This window comes from Lactuca saligna, chromosome 5 (genome assembly GCF_052625555.1).
Source record: "Lactuca saligna cultivar CGN05327 chromosome 5, ASM5262555v1, whole genome shotgun sequence".
Taxonomy (NCBI): domain Eukaryota; kingdom Viridiplantae; phylum Streptophyta; class Magnoliopsida; order Asterales; family Asteraceae; genus Lactuca; species Lactuca saligna.
This window is the reverse complement of record NC_136421.1, coordinates 88,972,785-88,987,591: the sequence shown is the minus strand read 5'-3', so window position 1 is coordinate 88,987,591 and position 14,807 is coordinate 88,972,785. Positions and strand designations below refer to the sequence as shown.

Here is a 14,807-nt window from a genome sequence, read left to right as displayed (position 1 = left end):
TTTATTCCCAATTGACGAGATATGCCTAGTTTGTCGTAAGGCATGTTTGGATACCTTTGGGGAATATGTGGTTCATTGTAGAGAGCTCCCTGGTTTCAAGAACATACATGATGTGGTTAGGGATGTTTTCTTTGATGCTTGTCAGCGTACTGGTATGTTTGCGAAGAAAGAAGCGCCTTTGAACTTTTTGATGGACCCGCAGGATGGAAGATCTACACTTAGACCGGCTGACATTTTGGTCTTTGGATGGGTAAGATGGAAGCACGTGTGTGTGGACCTTAATGGGGTCTCTCGTCTCGTTGGTTTGAGGAGTGGGGGTTTCAAAGCAGGGCATGCTGCTTTGAAAGTCGTTGCGTGCAAAGTGGCAAAGCACGAGAATGCATGTATAGAAAATCAATATGTGTTTGTACCTTTTGCATTTGACACATTTGGTTTTCTCGTACCAGAGGCGGTGGAGCTCATCAACAGAGTCCAACGGGTCATGTACTCTAATGTCATATCTCATAGATCCACAAATGTTATTTTTAAAACGATTAGTTTTGCTATCCAGAAAGGGCTAGCGGCATAGTTTGTTGCCAGTTTGCTTTCCATCGATATGTATCGAACTATATCATGCTTACCATAAAAAAAAGAATTATTGTTGTATTAAAAAAATACATTTTTTATTGTTTAAAGATACTTATTCAAAATTTGAATTGATATTTTTTGTTGGCATTTTTATCGGCCATAACAAAAAATTATCTTTATTTTGAATACAATTTTATGAAATTCTTTTATCTTTGAAATACTTTTATTAAAATGTAAACGTTTAATCAGCTAACCAAACCGAAAAACATATCAACCAAAACCTGACTAACCTAATTTTTCAATTTAGGTTTAGGATTAAAAAAAGAGTTAACAAATAGTTCCTATTAACCTTCCGAAATACCATTTCGGTTTGGTTAGTCATCCATTAACACCTCTACAACCCACTCCACCATATCTCCCTTTCTCACCGACTTCCCTTCCTCTGTCTCTTATAAATGATAAATCTCCTTTTTTTTTTGAAAGATAAGAGAGCAAACAACACAACTTTTAGGTTTTATTTGGTGCGCCACAGCTAGCTGATAAACTAGCTTATTTTTTTAGCCTTTTTATATTATCATGTTTGGTAAACCAAAAGTAGCTTATAAGCTAGCTTTTTGAAAAGCTACTTAAACTAGCTTTTTAGGAGCTTTTTAAAAAAATTTCAAATACACCCATTAATTAATTATAAAAACACATATTTTTACATATCCTTTTATGTAATTTTATATATTTCAGCTAGTTTTTCAGCTAGTTTTACCAAACGTTATTTTTTATCAGCTATCTGCTAGCTTTTTATTTAACAACTAGTTTTTCAGCTATCAGCTAGCTTTTCAGCTACAACCAGCTAGTATGCCAAACATAACCTTAATAAAAAAAATCTCACCCTAGAAGCTTTTATTTTCAGTGCAAGAACAAGCATCAAGCATGTTTCTCCATCAGATCCGAAGATGATAATAATAAAAGATGGTAATAATAAAATTCCAGTGGGATGGGACAATCAAAACAACATACTTTGTAATTGTATTGGTGAAAGAAAGTAAAGAATAGAAATGGAAAACTATAGTCTAGCTTGTGCGGGTTAGGTTATTTATGCCCAAGCTCTTTTCCTTGGAACAAGATCTGAAGTTTTTATGTCATCAATTTTTGCAGCAACAATGAAATCATTCATGCTCAACCCTCCTGCAAAGCAACAATAAAAGAATAAATCGAAATTAACATTTTTGCAATCATGCAAGAGCATGAATGGTGGTGTGGTGTGGTTACCAATGGAAGAAGTCCAGAGCTCCGCTCTAACTTGATTGGGTGGTTCCAGGTGAAGGTTAGGAAGATGACCCGTAGATTTTACTACCGTGAAGATTCTGTTTATGAGTTCCACCCCACATTCAAAATCTCTAAGCTTCCATAAACATTGTAGCTTTAGTTTTCCATCTTGGTTTACTAGCCTCCAACCAATGACCTACAACAAGAAAGAACAATTACAGATATTTCATATGATCTATGGAGAAACAAAAAACTTATATAGCACATGCTGTATAGTTTCTATAGTTTTAAATTTTTTTTTGACCCCAAACCCAAATCATACCAAACAAGTGCTACTTTTTTCCTTCAAGGACGTAGTTTAAAATTAAAATGAACCTTTCGCAAAAGCTGCTGTGCATCATCCTCGGAGATCGGAGACTGCAAATGGGTAATTGGAGTGCATTCTTGTTGAGCAAGGGACATAGCAGCAACATTGGGGATCAGAATCCTGTGCTCGGTGTCCAAAAGACCTACTCTGTCACTGAAATTTGTCTCTATTTCCGCAGGAAAAGGGTCTCTGGCACCAAAGTCACCCAGAGAATCGTTGCCCAAAGCAAAACTTTTTCTTCTTGTTCTCATCGACCCTCGACTAACCATACGATGATGACTATCATTGAAAATTACAGAATTGTGGCTTTGGTTTGTAGAGAAAGTGACTGGAGGAGCGAAGCAGCAAAGAGTGGCGAAACCCGCCATCTGTGAGAGAGAACACTCTCGTTCACTTGATGAATTGAAAAAATTAAATGGAATGGAGCACTTTCTTCTTATCTTCCCCTGCACTGCAGACGGAGGGATGGAGGAGCAAGGTTTGTTATGTTTTCCGTTATCTTATCCAAGTGCTCAAAAATAGGTGGTCCAATCATTTTTTAAAATTAAATAGGTAAATTATAAAAATTATAGTTTAGAAAGAAAATAGTATAGGAATAACCACATCGGAGATGATTTGTAAACAACAAATTTTTTTCATACATAAAAATTGGTGTTTTAAAGAGTTGTACTGTACAAGTCTATAAAACATAAATTATTGTATATGACAAAAAACTGTTGTTTACGAATCACTTCACATCGCAAAAGTGTTATTATAAACACATTATTAACCTACCAGATATTGGAAATGGTTACCACTTCATAATATATATTTTAATTTTTTTAACATTAAACAAAATAAGAACAAAATTTAAAACATAAATAAATAATATACATTAATTAAAACCACATTGCATTAATTAAAAAACATAGAAAGTTAAACCTAAAAATACAGAAAATTAAAGCTAAATTACTAAAAAAAACATAAAAGCATAGAAAATTAAACTTATACTACTAAAAAAACATAGAATCTAGTTGCGATACTTTTCAAGAACTTGTTGTTGAATTTTAAAACACACGCTTAAATTTTTCGAGTCGAGATCCGGTTACGGTTTTGTGTTTAAAATTGGAAAATCAGTGAGTGCCATTTTTCGCCTACCAGCTTCCTCCGTTGATTCAATTTTTTTTTTCTAAAAAACTTATAGTTTTGTCTATTTTGTTCGTTAGTATGTCATCATTGGTTGATTTTCCGCTTGAAGACGCCCCATTTCTCGCTTTGTCCTTTCCTTGTGGTCGGCAAAGTCGTCTAAAACAGTGTTGTGATATATGCTCCGAGCTTAATGTCGTCTTGAAATGGTTTCTTTTGGGTTAAGCCTGAGAATCACAACAAAGAAAGAAACAGGCGTCAGTCATCATCCGCGAGGTGGTCCCGGAACGAAGCTCTGATGGTCTAGTTAGTAATTGGATGAGAGAATTAGGGTTTCGTTTAAGGTAGAAAATAAGGCGATACTTTCTTCTGGAGAAGAAGGGTTCTTTTATACATGTCGTCGTGGGAGCATTTCCTCGACAGTACCTTCTATCTTGTCTGAGCCGACAGGACATGGAGGCATCCTATTGGCGGATCGTGCATCACTAGGGTTATCTGCTATGTGTGCAGAACTACCAGAGGGCAACGCTTTGAGTGCTACACTTGTCACTCTGGGAAGCAACTAGTACTTTTTTGGCTTGCTACTGTTTTGGCTTGCTATAGATCGGAGTTTCTCGTTCTGAGTTGGACCTTGGTGCTACAACGTTGGGGTCTAGGTGCGATGTCGTGAGGGTGAGGGCCCGGGCCTAGCATTTATGTTAGGTAGCGACCGTCAGCTAGGTCATCCTTTAGATAACCGTATTGTTATCTTTAATGTATTCCTAGGTTAGTAAACGTTAATGTTAGCTTGGGGTAACTGAGTTGTTCTAGCATAAATCAAGACACATATTCGGTGTTGATGGCTCTGACGTCCACTAATGTGATGGAGTCGTCTGTACAGACGGTTTCATCATTGTAACTGTTCTAATTTCTCTCCTCTCATTTAATACTTCCCTTATCAGGGACATTTTCCCTTTTCTCTCTCCGGCTCTTTAACTACCTATTCTTTCTCTTTGTTATTTTCCCTTTCGCCATACTCTTGTTATTGGTAAACAATGACAGTGTCGAGCATGTGAATCAAGCCTACATCAAGCGACCTGCTGACCCATTTTAGTTTCTTCATAAAGACAGGGTGTAATGAGATAATGCACCAATATGGCTTCAATATGGATGGATGCTGACAACCGCCTTTTTTAATGAGATAATGCACCAATATGGCTTCAATATGGACAATCTAACGCCTAATGTCATCAACAAAATAGTTGGTTTCGAAATGGCCTGTCGAACCTTGGGTGTGCTTCCTCAATTCTGGACTTTCAAGTACTACTTCAACTCCTCTACCCAGTCCGGCGTGCATATCTTCTCTCAACGATGGGGCATCCATGCGTTCATAATAAACCAAAAGGCCCCTAAGAAGAACTGGCAAGATAAATGGTTATGAGTGAACCGCAACTTGGTCGGTATTAGCTATCCTCACAGAACATTTTCTCTGACTAGACACCTCAACTCTAGGGTGCTAGCCAGATTTTGGAGCAAGCGTTGAGGACTATTTCCTTCAACAGGGAGGATTGGAAGGACTACAGGTTGGCTACAGTCGGTATAAGCATCACCTGGAGGGCATGTGGGAAGATGCATCAGTTCTTCATGGAGAAGGATTGTTAGTGTGCATCACCCCCCCCCCCCCTTTTTTTTTTGTATATATCTCGATGGGGGTGATGTCGGGTGTAGCATCCATAAATTTTACGCCAAATTTAAACTTTTCAATCATAAATAAAAACCAAATAGCATCGTTTACAAAACATTTTCAAATCATTATCCATCAGAGTGTCCCAAAAATATAACATAAGGATGAGGAGCGGTACGGTCATGCCTTTTCCTTTCCATGATCTCCTGAAGTACCTGAAACAATAAAATGAAAACTATAAGCCCGAGGGCTTAGTGAGCTACCCCCAAAATACCAATACCACACTGACAATACCATATCAGTAATAATCAATCAATCAATACGCATACTGAGTCATCGGCCTGACTGGACCGCCCTACAGGGCCTACAGTCTATCTGGATCTATCCCGAGCCTTCAACATGACTGGTCCACCATTTGGGCCTACAGTCTCCCCGGACCGCTCATAGGGTGTGTTGGCCTACAGCACAAAGCAGGTCCGCCTCAACCCAACCAACAAGCAAATACTATGTGCACATAACTATCATATAATGGCATATATAAACATCAAGCATATTTATCACTGGTCATCAATCATAGAATTCTCTCGTAACTAGAGTCTCGACCTAGCATGTCACTAATATACCAATCCCTACGGATCATAAGAGCATAACATACTGTCTACCCTGATTCTGATCTAACCGATCATAACCACATATAACATACCATAACAATAACAAATAAAGGGCTGGCCTTTGTGCCGTAGACATCACCACAGGGTTTCTGCAAACTCGGTTCATTAGATCCATGAACACTACCGGCGCGTTGGTGAGCCCAAACAACATCACCACGAACTCGTAATGACCATAACGAGTCCGAAACGCGATCTTCTCCATGTCTCCCCCCCCCCCCCCCCTCACCCTTACTTGGTGATATCCTGATCTCAAGTCAATCTTGGAAAACCGAGATGCACCCTGCAACTGATCGAAAAAGATCGTCTATCATCGGGAGCGGATAACGGTTCTTCACAGTTAATTTGCTCAGCTCCCTGTAGTCAATGCACATCGTGTGCGAACTGTCCTTCTTCCTAACAAGCAGGATCGGTGCTCCCCAGGGTGAACTACTCGAATAAATAATCTGCTTACCCAGCAGCTCCTGCAACTGAGATGATAACTCCTGCATCTCAGGCGGTGCCAATCGGTACGACACCTTGGCGATAGGGGCCGCACTTGGCACTAGGTCAATCCTGAACTCAACCTGCCTCTTCGGAGGCACTCCGGGTAACTCCTTCAGAAACACATCAGCAAACTCCCTCACCACTGGGACCTCAGAAACTGAGAGCTTCTCTATAACCCGCGTATCTACCACATACGCCAAATAACCGGCACACCCGTGCTGAATATACTGTCGAGCCCTAGTTGCCAAACAAAACCATGATCCCAACCTCGTGCCCTCACCATATACTACAAGTTCTCCCCCACTTGGGGTTCGAACCACCACCCGTTGTCCCTCACAGTCGATCATGGCGCAAAAACGGCTAAGCCAATCCATCCCTACAATCACGCATACATCCCCCATGGGGATAGGAATCAAATCTATCGGGAAGGACACCCCGAAAATCTCCAACTCGCATCCCCGATAGACCAAAGAAACAAAAACCCCGTGCTCGTTGGTGATCGAAACTCGCAACGGGCACTCACGATCATCCATCGGCACACTGAACCCTCTAGAGAAGGTCTGAGATACAAACACTCAATAAGCATAACACAAATACATAACTGAGACAGAGAATAGAAACGTACCAGCAACCACATCTGGTGCTGACTTGGCCTCCTCGACCGTGAGCTGGAAGGCGCGACCCTGAGCCTTCAGAGGCTCCACCTAGACTGGCCTCCCATCTCCAATCCTCACAGTAGATGGCGTGGAACCCTGCACCAGCTTAGCGGCGAGCTGCGGATAGTTGGTCTTCACATGACCAACCTAATGACACTAGTAACAAATCCTCATATTTGCTGGAGGGGTGGACTGACGGCAGTCCCTGGCATAGTGCCCCTCTTTACCACATTTGTGGCACCCACCTCCTGCTCGAAAACCCCCGAATGAGCCTTGCCACACTTTCCACAAGTGCGACTCTGGTGGACCCTAGACGATGTATCAGCAGTCTTAGACCGCTTAGGCATCGGCTAAGACTGTGCCGATGCCTGACACTGCTCCTTCAGTTGCAGCTTTTTCTCCAACTCATGTCGCCTCGCGGCTTCCTAAAGGTCCAGGAGGGTATCACAACGATGTGTAGCCACAAACTGTCGTATATCCGTCTTGAGCATACTCAAATAACGAGTCATCTGAGATTGCTCTAACGCAAACTCCAAGTAAAACATAGCCCTCTCAATGAATATTCAGGGTGATCTCCATCACAGACTCCCCATCCTGTCTCAATGTTAAAAACTCCTGAGCAAGTCGCTCCCATTCCACGCGCGGAACATCGCGGGTGCGAAACATATCCTAGAACTTCTCCCAAGTAATAGCAGCCCGTTAATCATTAGAATATGAACCTGTTGTCAATATCCACCAGTCCTTTGCCCTGAGCCTAAGTAGGTTCAGAGCACACCTGACCTTCTGGTCAGTAGGACATGAGCACGTGAAGAAACAACCCTCCACATCAGACAACCACCACATAACCCTGATCGCATCCTGTGTACCATCAAATATCGGGGGCTTCGTATTATCGAAGTCCCAATATTGGAAAGCTCTGCCGGCTCCTCCTCCAACGCCTGCCGCAGGTACAGCCAAAGTGGCTGCAGCGGCAACTGTCTTTACTAGAGCTGCATATCGCTCATCAAAGTACTCCACCATCGTGGTCTTAATTGACCTAAACATCTCTGGCAGCTGCGCTTGGAACGCAGCAGTAATCTTGTTGTGCATGATTTCCCGGATCATGGCATCCAACTCCTCGGTCCCTATCTAAACCACGGGCTTAGGTGCTACCGGCACCTCCAACCCTTCGTCTCCCGACCCCGATCCTGATCCTGATCCTAATCCTGACCCGGATCCCAAAGCAACACATCTCGTCACCACCATAATGTAATATATATACAAGTCATCAGATAATTAACATAATGTTGGGAGACCAAAACCCACAAACCCTAGGGGTTGTGATTTCCTTGCTACGCGTATAGGTCATGTGCTTTCAGTAGTACGGGCCCATACTGCCTTCCACACCTACCCATATTTGTCTCAAGTATCACCACAACGCCCTAACAATATCATCAACATAGGAAATGTGCTCAACCCTCACTTCTAGAGGAATATCAACTATCTCGCATCTAATCTCCCCACTTCTCATAACCTATTCATTCATGAAACTTCCATAATTCCCCGCAGCGCTAGTGCATGCTAGCTGCACATAACGTTGGGCCCAATAGACTTTCGAATATCCAATCCTACCCGAAGGCCGAATCAACATTCTCAGGCTATAAGTTCTTTATTATGCACAAGCGGCATACACTAAACATCCATAGTTATGATGTCAATTCCACATACAAGAAACCCTAGGCTAATAGGCATCACGCAATCAGGCAAATCTATCATGTGATTCCTAAAGATCCCTAGCCTAGCACTAGCATGCTGTTCTAACATATCAGAATATCAAATAACTGCATGGTATTTTAGGGTTTACTTACAGGCTCCAGCTGATCGTACCCTCTTCATCCTCCATCCTTTATTTTGAAAACCATTTTAAAACTTACTTTCCGAATATCTCCTTGATTTGAGATTGGATTCACACGAGTGTTCCTCCAATTCACTCAAACCAAGGCTTTGATACCAACTTGTAACATCCATAAATTTTACGCTAAATTTAAACTTTTCAATCATAAATAAAAACCAAATAGCATTGTTTACAAAATGTTTTCAAATCATTAACCATCAGAGTGTCCCAAAAATCATAACATAAGGATAAGGAGCGGTACGGTCACGCCTTCTCCTTTCCATGATCTCCTGAAGTACCTAAAAAAATAAAACCAAGGCTTACTGAGCTACCCCCAAAATACCAATACCACACTAACAATACCATATCAGTAATAATCAATCAATCAACATGCATACAGGGCCATCGGCTTGACTGGACCGCCCTACAGGGCCTACAATCTATCTGGTTGTATCCCAAGCCTTCGACATGACTGGTCCGCCACGTGGGCCTACAATCTCCCCGGATCGCTCATAGGGTGTGTTGGGCTATATCACAAAGTAGGTCCGCCTCAACCCAACCAACAAGCAAATACTATGTGTGCATAACTATCATATACTGGCATATATAAACATCAAGCATATTTATCACTGGTCATCAATCATATAATTCTCTTGTAGCTAGAGTACCGACCTAGCAGGTCACTAATATACCAATCCCTACGGTTCATAAGAGCATAGCATACTGTCTACCCTGATTTCGATCTAACCGATCATAACCACATATAGCATACCATAACAATAACAACTAAAGGGCCAGCCATGGTGCCGTAGACCCTATCGATATAGTGAGGATAACTCACCTTGCAGATGTCGACTCGGAAGGTAAGCTCCAACTCTTGGATCACTTGACACAGGCTCCACCACCTATAGCACAATATGCTCATAAGTCTTTAACCTTACCTCATTAGTCAACCCCTGATCAATGGCAAAGCCCTCAGTCATGGTCAACAATCCATTTTGACCTTGAATCGCTGAGTATCCTCAGCTACTCGCCGAGTTCCTTGAAGCACATTCCAACTCGCCGAGTCATTAGGGTGACTCGTCGAGTTCCTTCGATTCTCAGACAAACTTTAAGGCCACGCGTCGAGTTCCCTCCTTGCAAATCGATGGATACATACACATACATATCTAGGAGAAAAATCATCTGACTCACTGAGTTGTTCTTCAACTCGTCGAGTCTATTTCAATCATCATCGGACTCGCCTAGTTGTTCATCCAACTCATCGAGTCCACGGTCATCTTCATGTGACTCTCCGAGTCAACCTTGCGATTCGCTGAGTCCATTCAGCCCCTTTTCCATACATACCTATTTTGAGCCATACAGCGGCTCCAACTCACAGATCCAAGCTTCTAGGGCATGCTTGTCATGTAAAGTTGCAAACTTTACATGCATGCATGACTTTAAATGCTCCAAATGCCAAATCTACGCTCTTAATGGGGCTTCATGCCTAAGAAGGACCTCAATCACGACCAAAACTGTAACTTTATGCTTCTAGAATCCGAAGAGGGTCCAGATCTGAAGTTACAACTTCAGATCTAGCCCGTAGCTCATCATACCAACTTGATATTCCAAGAAAATCCTAAAACACAACCAATAGAGGACATCTATAAGGAAAATGATGGTTTAGGTACCTCTGGAAGATGATATCTGAGATGAATGTTGATGTCCACACTCTAATTGCTCCAATCTCCTTCTCCTCCAAGTCTTCTCCTTCCAAAAATCCTCTTTTCAAGCTTCAACACATACACAAGGCACACACACACGAATAAGGGCTCTTAAGGACTCTTTAGAACTGTAAAGAGGTCCAAGGGAGGCTAAGTTCCCTTTAAATTTGGGTACAAAGCCCGGGATTTAGGGTTTTTATCTGCCAGCTCCTACTCGTCGAGTCCCAATATGGACTCATCGAGTAGGTCATTTAACACGCGATCCCACCTCGTTACTACTCAACGAGTAGGGAAATCAACTCGTTGAGTAGAGCTTAACCCAATACATCTTATTTAAAACAATACATGAGAATCGGGGCATTACATCGTGGGCTTTACTGATCCACTTATGTATGTGATTTGTTTTTGTTTCATGTCGCGAGAGGATCATTCCATTTGAGATGGTCGTGCGTAGCAGGTTCTAGGGTAGTTGCTAGTATCGGGAAGTGCCCCTGGTGGAGATACATCCTCCACTGGTCAGCATTGATCGCGCCCCAGCTCTTGTTGGCCCTATTCTATCTTAATCAAGACACGTGTTCGGTGGCGATGGCTCTGACGTCCACTGATGTGATGGATCCGTCTGTGCAGACGGTTTCATCATTGTAACTGTTCGAATTTCCCACCTTGCATTTAGTACTTCCCTTATCAGGGACAGTTTCCTTTTCTTCTCTCTCCAACTCTTCAACTGCCTCTTCTTTCTCTTTGCTTCTTTTCCCTTTCGCCATACTCTTGGTATCGATACACAATGATAATGCCGAGCACGTGAATCAAGCCTACATAAAGAGATTTTGAGACCCTGTTGGCCCATTTCGGTTTCTTCCTAAGCACAGGGTGCAATATCCTTGAAAGGGGGCGATCATTTCTCTGCTACCAGAAGGTAAGGTCGGAGTCCCCATCCTGATCTTCGAGGCGGGTCTACGGCTGCTGAAAACCGATTTTTTTGATGAGAAAATGCACCAATATGGATTCTATATGGACGATGTAACTCCTAATGCCGTCAACAAAATAGTTGGTTTTGAGATGGCATGTCGAGCCTTGTACGTGCTTCCTTAATTTTGAGCTTTCAAGTATTACTTCTACTCCTCTACACAGTCTGGCGTGCATATATTCTTTAAGTGGCGGGGCATCCATACGTTCATCATAAACCAAAAGGCCCCTAAGAAGAACTATCATGGTGTTGATTATGATGGCATGTGCGGAATAAGAATGATCTAGTTAATTATCATACAAATGATGAACACATGGAGTAAATAATTCTTTTAAGCTCTCATTAGTTGAATTACAAAGAGTACAAATGGGTATGCTAGATTCTCTCTCTAAAACTAATGCTCTCCAAATCTTTCATTACATAATGGGAGTCAGTCACTTCCTAATTATAGGAAAGACTCAACCCATTTACACATATAATAGGGTAATCCATAACACTTCACATCCAAGCGTGACTTTGCACCCTAACATTCTCCCCGTCAAAGTTAGGATTGGATGTCCCAACTTCAATATCCAACGAGCTCGTGCGATCAAGACCAAACTCCCCCTCGAAATGATACCGGTCTTTAAATCTGCAAATAAATACCCGAAAAACCCAAGAAGCTTCGAATACCCACTTTTCATTATCCCCCTTTTTATAATAAAAAAATGATTATAAAATACATTAAGGGTGAGAAGCGTTCGAGGATTAATCTTCACAAAACTCCCCTTGATGTATGCCAAAAATGAAATCTTGAAAATCTTGCATGGAAAAGCAGTCATTTAAAAAACCTTAAAAATTTTCCAATTTGTGAAATTTTCGACTTTTGGGTGAGAGTTGCAAGATTTTCCAAAATCCTGGTAAAAACTGCCACTTTCTGAATTCTGTAGGGATTCATTACGCCAAAAACAACTTAAAATGCGAAACTCTACCCCATTTGTGAAATTGGGCATAAGGTGTAAATTCACACAAACTGTAGGGACTGAACGTGTAAATTCTTCAATTTCAATGCTTTATTTCCCCAATTTCAAAGATTGATTATTTTTGCCAACATTTCAAAACTGTAGGGACTCACTTCGAAACTTATGCATTCTTCACAGTTTTTATCACCATTTTGAAATTGGACCACTTGTGCCATGTCTTCGAAACATTAGGGACCAATTAGAAACTTTTGGATTTCTTCCCCAATTCGTTATACAAGTAACAAAGCCAACTATACCATTAACAACGAAGCATCTTCTAATCGTTCAAAGGTATAACGAAAACGAAGCCATGCGAACCACTAAATGTCTTCTAAATTATTCAGCTTCGTTACTTGATCAAAGAGATTCGTCCATTTACTTGTTCTCTCGGCCATTTTCTTGTCGACTCCAATACATCAGACCCTTCGCACATCAGACTCTTTTTCATCACATTGACATCAAATTCCAGTTCGTCATCAATCTATTAACCATCAACATACTTCACTTTTTGGTTGTCAATCCAATAACATATCTTACTTCCCAGTCGATACCCATCAACAAACCAACATCGACTGCTACTGATTTCAACCAATGGACCATCGAAACAAAAATCGACTTAGTATCACACCCCAAAACCGGAACGGCGGAAACGTTCTGGGGTGGATGACGTCATGTCAAGTATCACAACACATGCATTATAGTAATCAAAGTACAACAAACATTGCATTAATAGTAATAGTTTTACAAGGTTACATTACAACGATTTAAAGTAATACAAGTAATAGAATAAATACAGCATGGTACAAAGCTATCTTCATCAACAGCTCCGGGGATGTACCTGTCTAATGCTAACCTGAGAATACAAGTTATTTGAAAAGCGAGTATCAGCATTTTTACAAATGCTGGTGAGTTCATAAGTATTTAGTGTCATTTAGTCAAATAACTTTATAAAGTAGTAGTTTAAGTGTTTTCAATGTATTAGTGTTCTTTCCAGAAAATCCTATATTTTCTTTAACGAAAGCAGCCTTCTACCAAGACTGGTCAGTGTAATGTGGTAAAAAGAAGTTTCCCTTAATTGCTATTATTATCAAAATACTAAATTTGATTATTAAAGAAAGCAAGAGGCATCAGGGAATACCATATGCCTCAACAGTGAGGACTGTTGGCTAAGGCAAAAGAATCATAGACTCCAGGGGAGTATCGAACTAACATCACGCCTGGTTCAGTCACTCAAATGGAGACACAGGCCCAGAGGGTACCAAATGAAAGGTACAACTGGTAAGGTCTAAAACAGTGAACGCAAACCGAAGACGATACCAAATGAAAGATACATCTTGCAAGGTCATAACAGTGAAGACAGACCGCAGACGATACCAAATGAAAGGTACATCTCGCAAGGTTAAAACAGTGAAGACAGACCGCAGACGATACCAAATGAAAGGTACATCTCGCAAGGTCAAAACAGTGAAGACAGACCGCAGACGATACCAAATGAAAGGTACATCTCGCAAGGTCAAAACAGTGAAGACAGACCGCAGACGATACCAAATGAAAGGTACATCTCGCAAGGTCAAAACAGTGAAGACAGACCACAGACGATACCAAATGAAAGGTACATCTCGCAAGGTCAAAACAGTGAAGACAGACCGAAGACAATACCAAATGAAAGGTACATCTCACAAGGTCAAAACAGAGACTACAGACCGCAGACAATACCAAATGAAAGGTACATCTAACAAGGTCAAAACAGAGACTACAGACCGCAGACAGTATCACATGAAAGACACATCTAGCAAGGTCAAACAGTGTGACTCTGAAAAAGGTGACATCAGCATACAGTGTAAATTGCTAACGAAATACCGTTACCTTAAAGCCATGAATTATAAGGCAACCTAGGATACTCGTAACCATACTGGCTAGAGTTCTAGACGCCCTACAAGCATCTATATAATGTGACATTTGTCACCCCTTGGCTTGGTAGGCCGTGGACTGTAGCTAGCAGTCAGGTGCGGGGTTGTCAATCTCGTATAGGCCTATACACACAATGTCCGCTCTCCCTACAGGAGACTCTGGTTACCAACTAGACGACGGAGAAGGCCGCGTCCCGAAGATGCATCCCAAATAGAGGATAGTGTGTTACTAGGAGGGAGTGGGTTTCTAATGTAAGTGTAGACTAGAGGTAGAGACTCTTAACAGAACTGACTGGAGAATTTCCTGTATGTCCATACTCATATACATAGTATATAACTAATGAACCAAACGACTTTCGGACGGCCACCCGATCCCACCAGACCACATCTCAACGAAGAAAAGGAAATAGGGCGGATGAGCCTTCCTAAGTCTTTCAATCGTTACTTATATGTATCTATATAGGCACAGACGTACATATAACTACGACTGGGTGTGTAATAATTGAAGACATATCATCGTGGTGTGAATTCATACAGTGTGGAATAATGGAATCGTAA

The 14,807-nt window shown here is 41.4% G+C and overlaps 1 protein-coding gene across 1 annotated transcript; it reads right to left on the bottom strand.

Annotated features, from left to right (window-relative positions):
- Positions 1-1,515: 1,515 nt before the first annotated feature.
- Positions 1,516-2,678, bottom strand: LOC144998200 (Transcriptional coactivator/pterin dehydratase). Its single transcript, XM_078958014.1, has 3 exons — positions 2,203-2,678; positions 1,831-2,023; positions 1,516-1,746 (listed from the first exon to the last, which is right to left on the bottom strand). The coding sequence occupies exons 1-3, from the start codon at positions 2,560-2,562 to the stop codon at positions 1,655-1,657; spliced, it is 645 nt and encodes a 214-aa protein (XP_078814140.1). The 5' UTR covers positions 2,563-2,678; the 3' UTR covers positions 1,516-1,654.
- Positions 2,679-14,807: the final 12,129 nt, after the last annotated feature.

Coding starts and splice junctions, on each gene's coding strand:
- LOC144998200 (XM_078958014.1), bottom strand. CDS start 2,562: ATGGCGGGTTTCGCCACTCTTTGCTGCTTCGCTCCTCCAGTCACTTTC. Junction 2,024..2,202: donor CACAGCAGCTTTTGCGAAAG/GTTCATTTTAAT, acceptor TTCTTGTTGTAG/GTCATTGGTTGGAGGCTAGT. Junction 1,747..1,830: donor GCTCTGGACTTCTTCCATTG/GTAACCACACCA, acceptor GTTGCTTTGCAG/GAGGGTTGAGCATGAATGAT.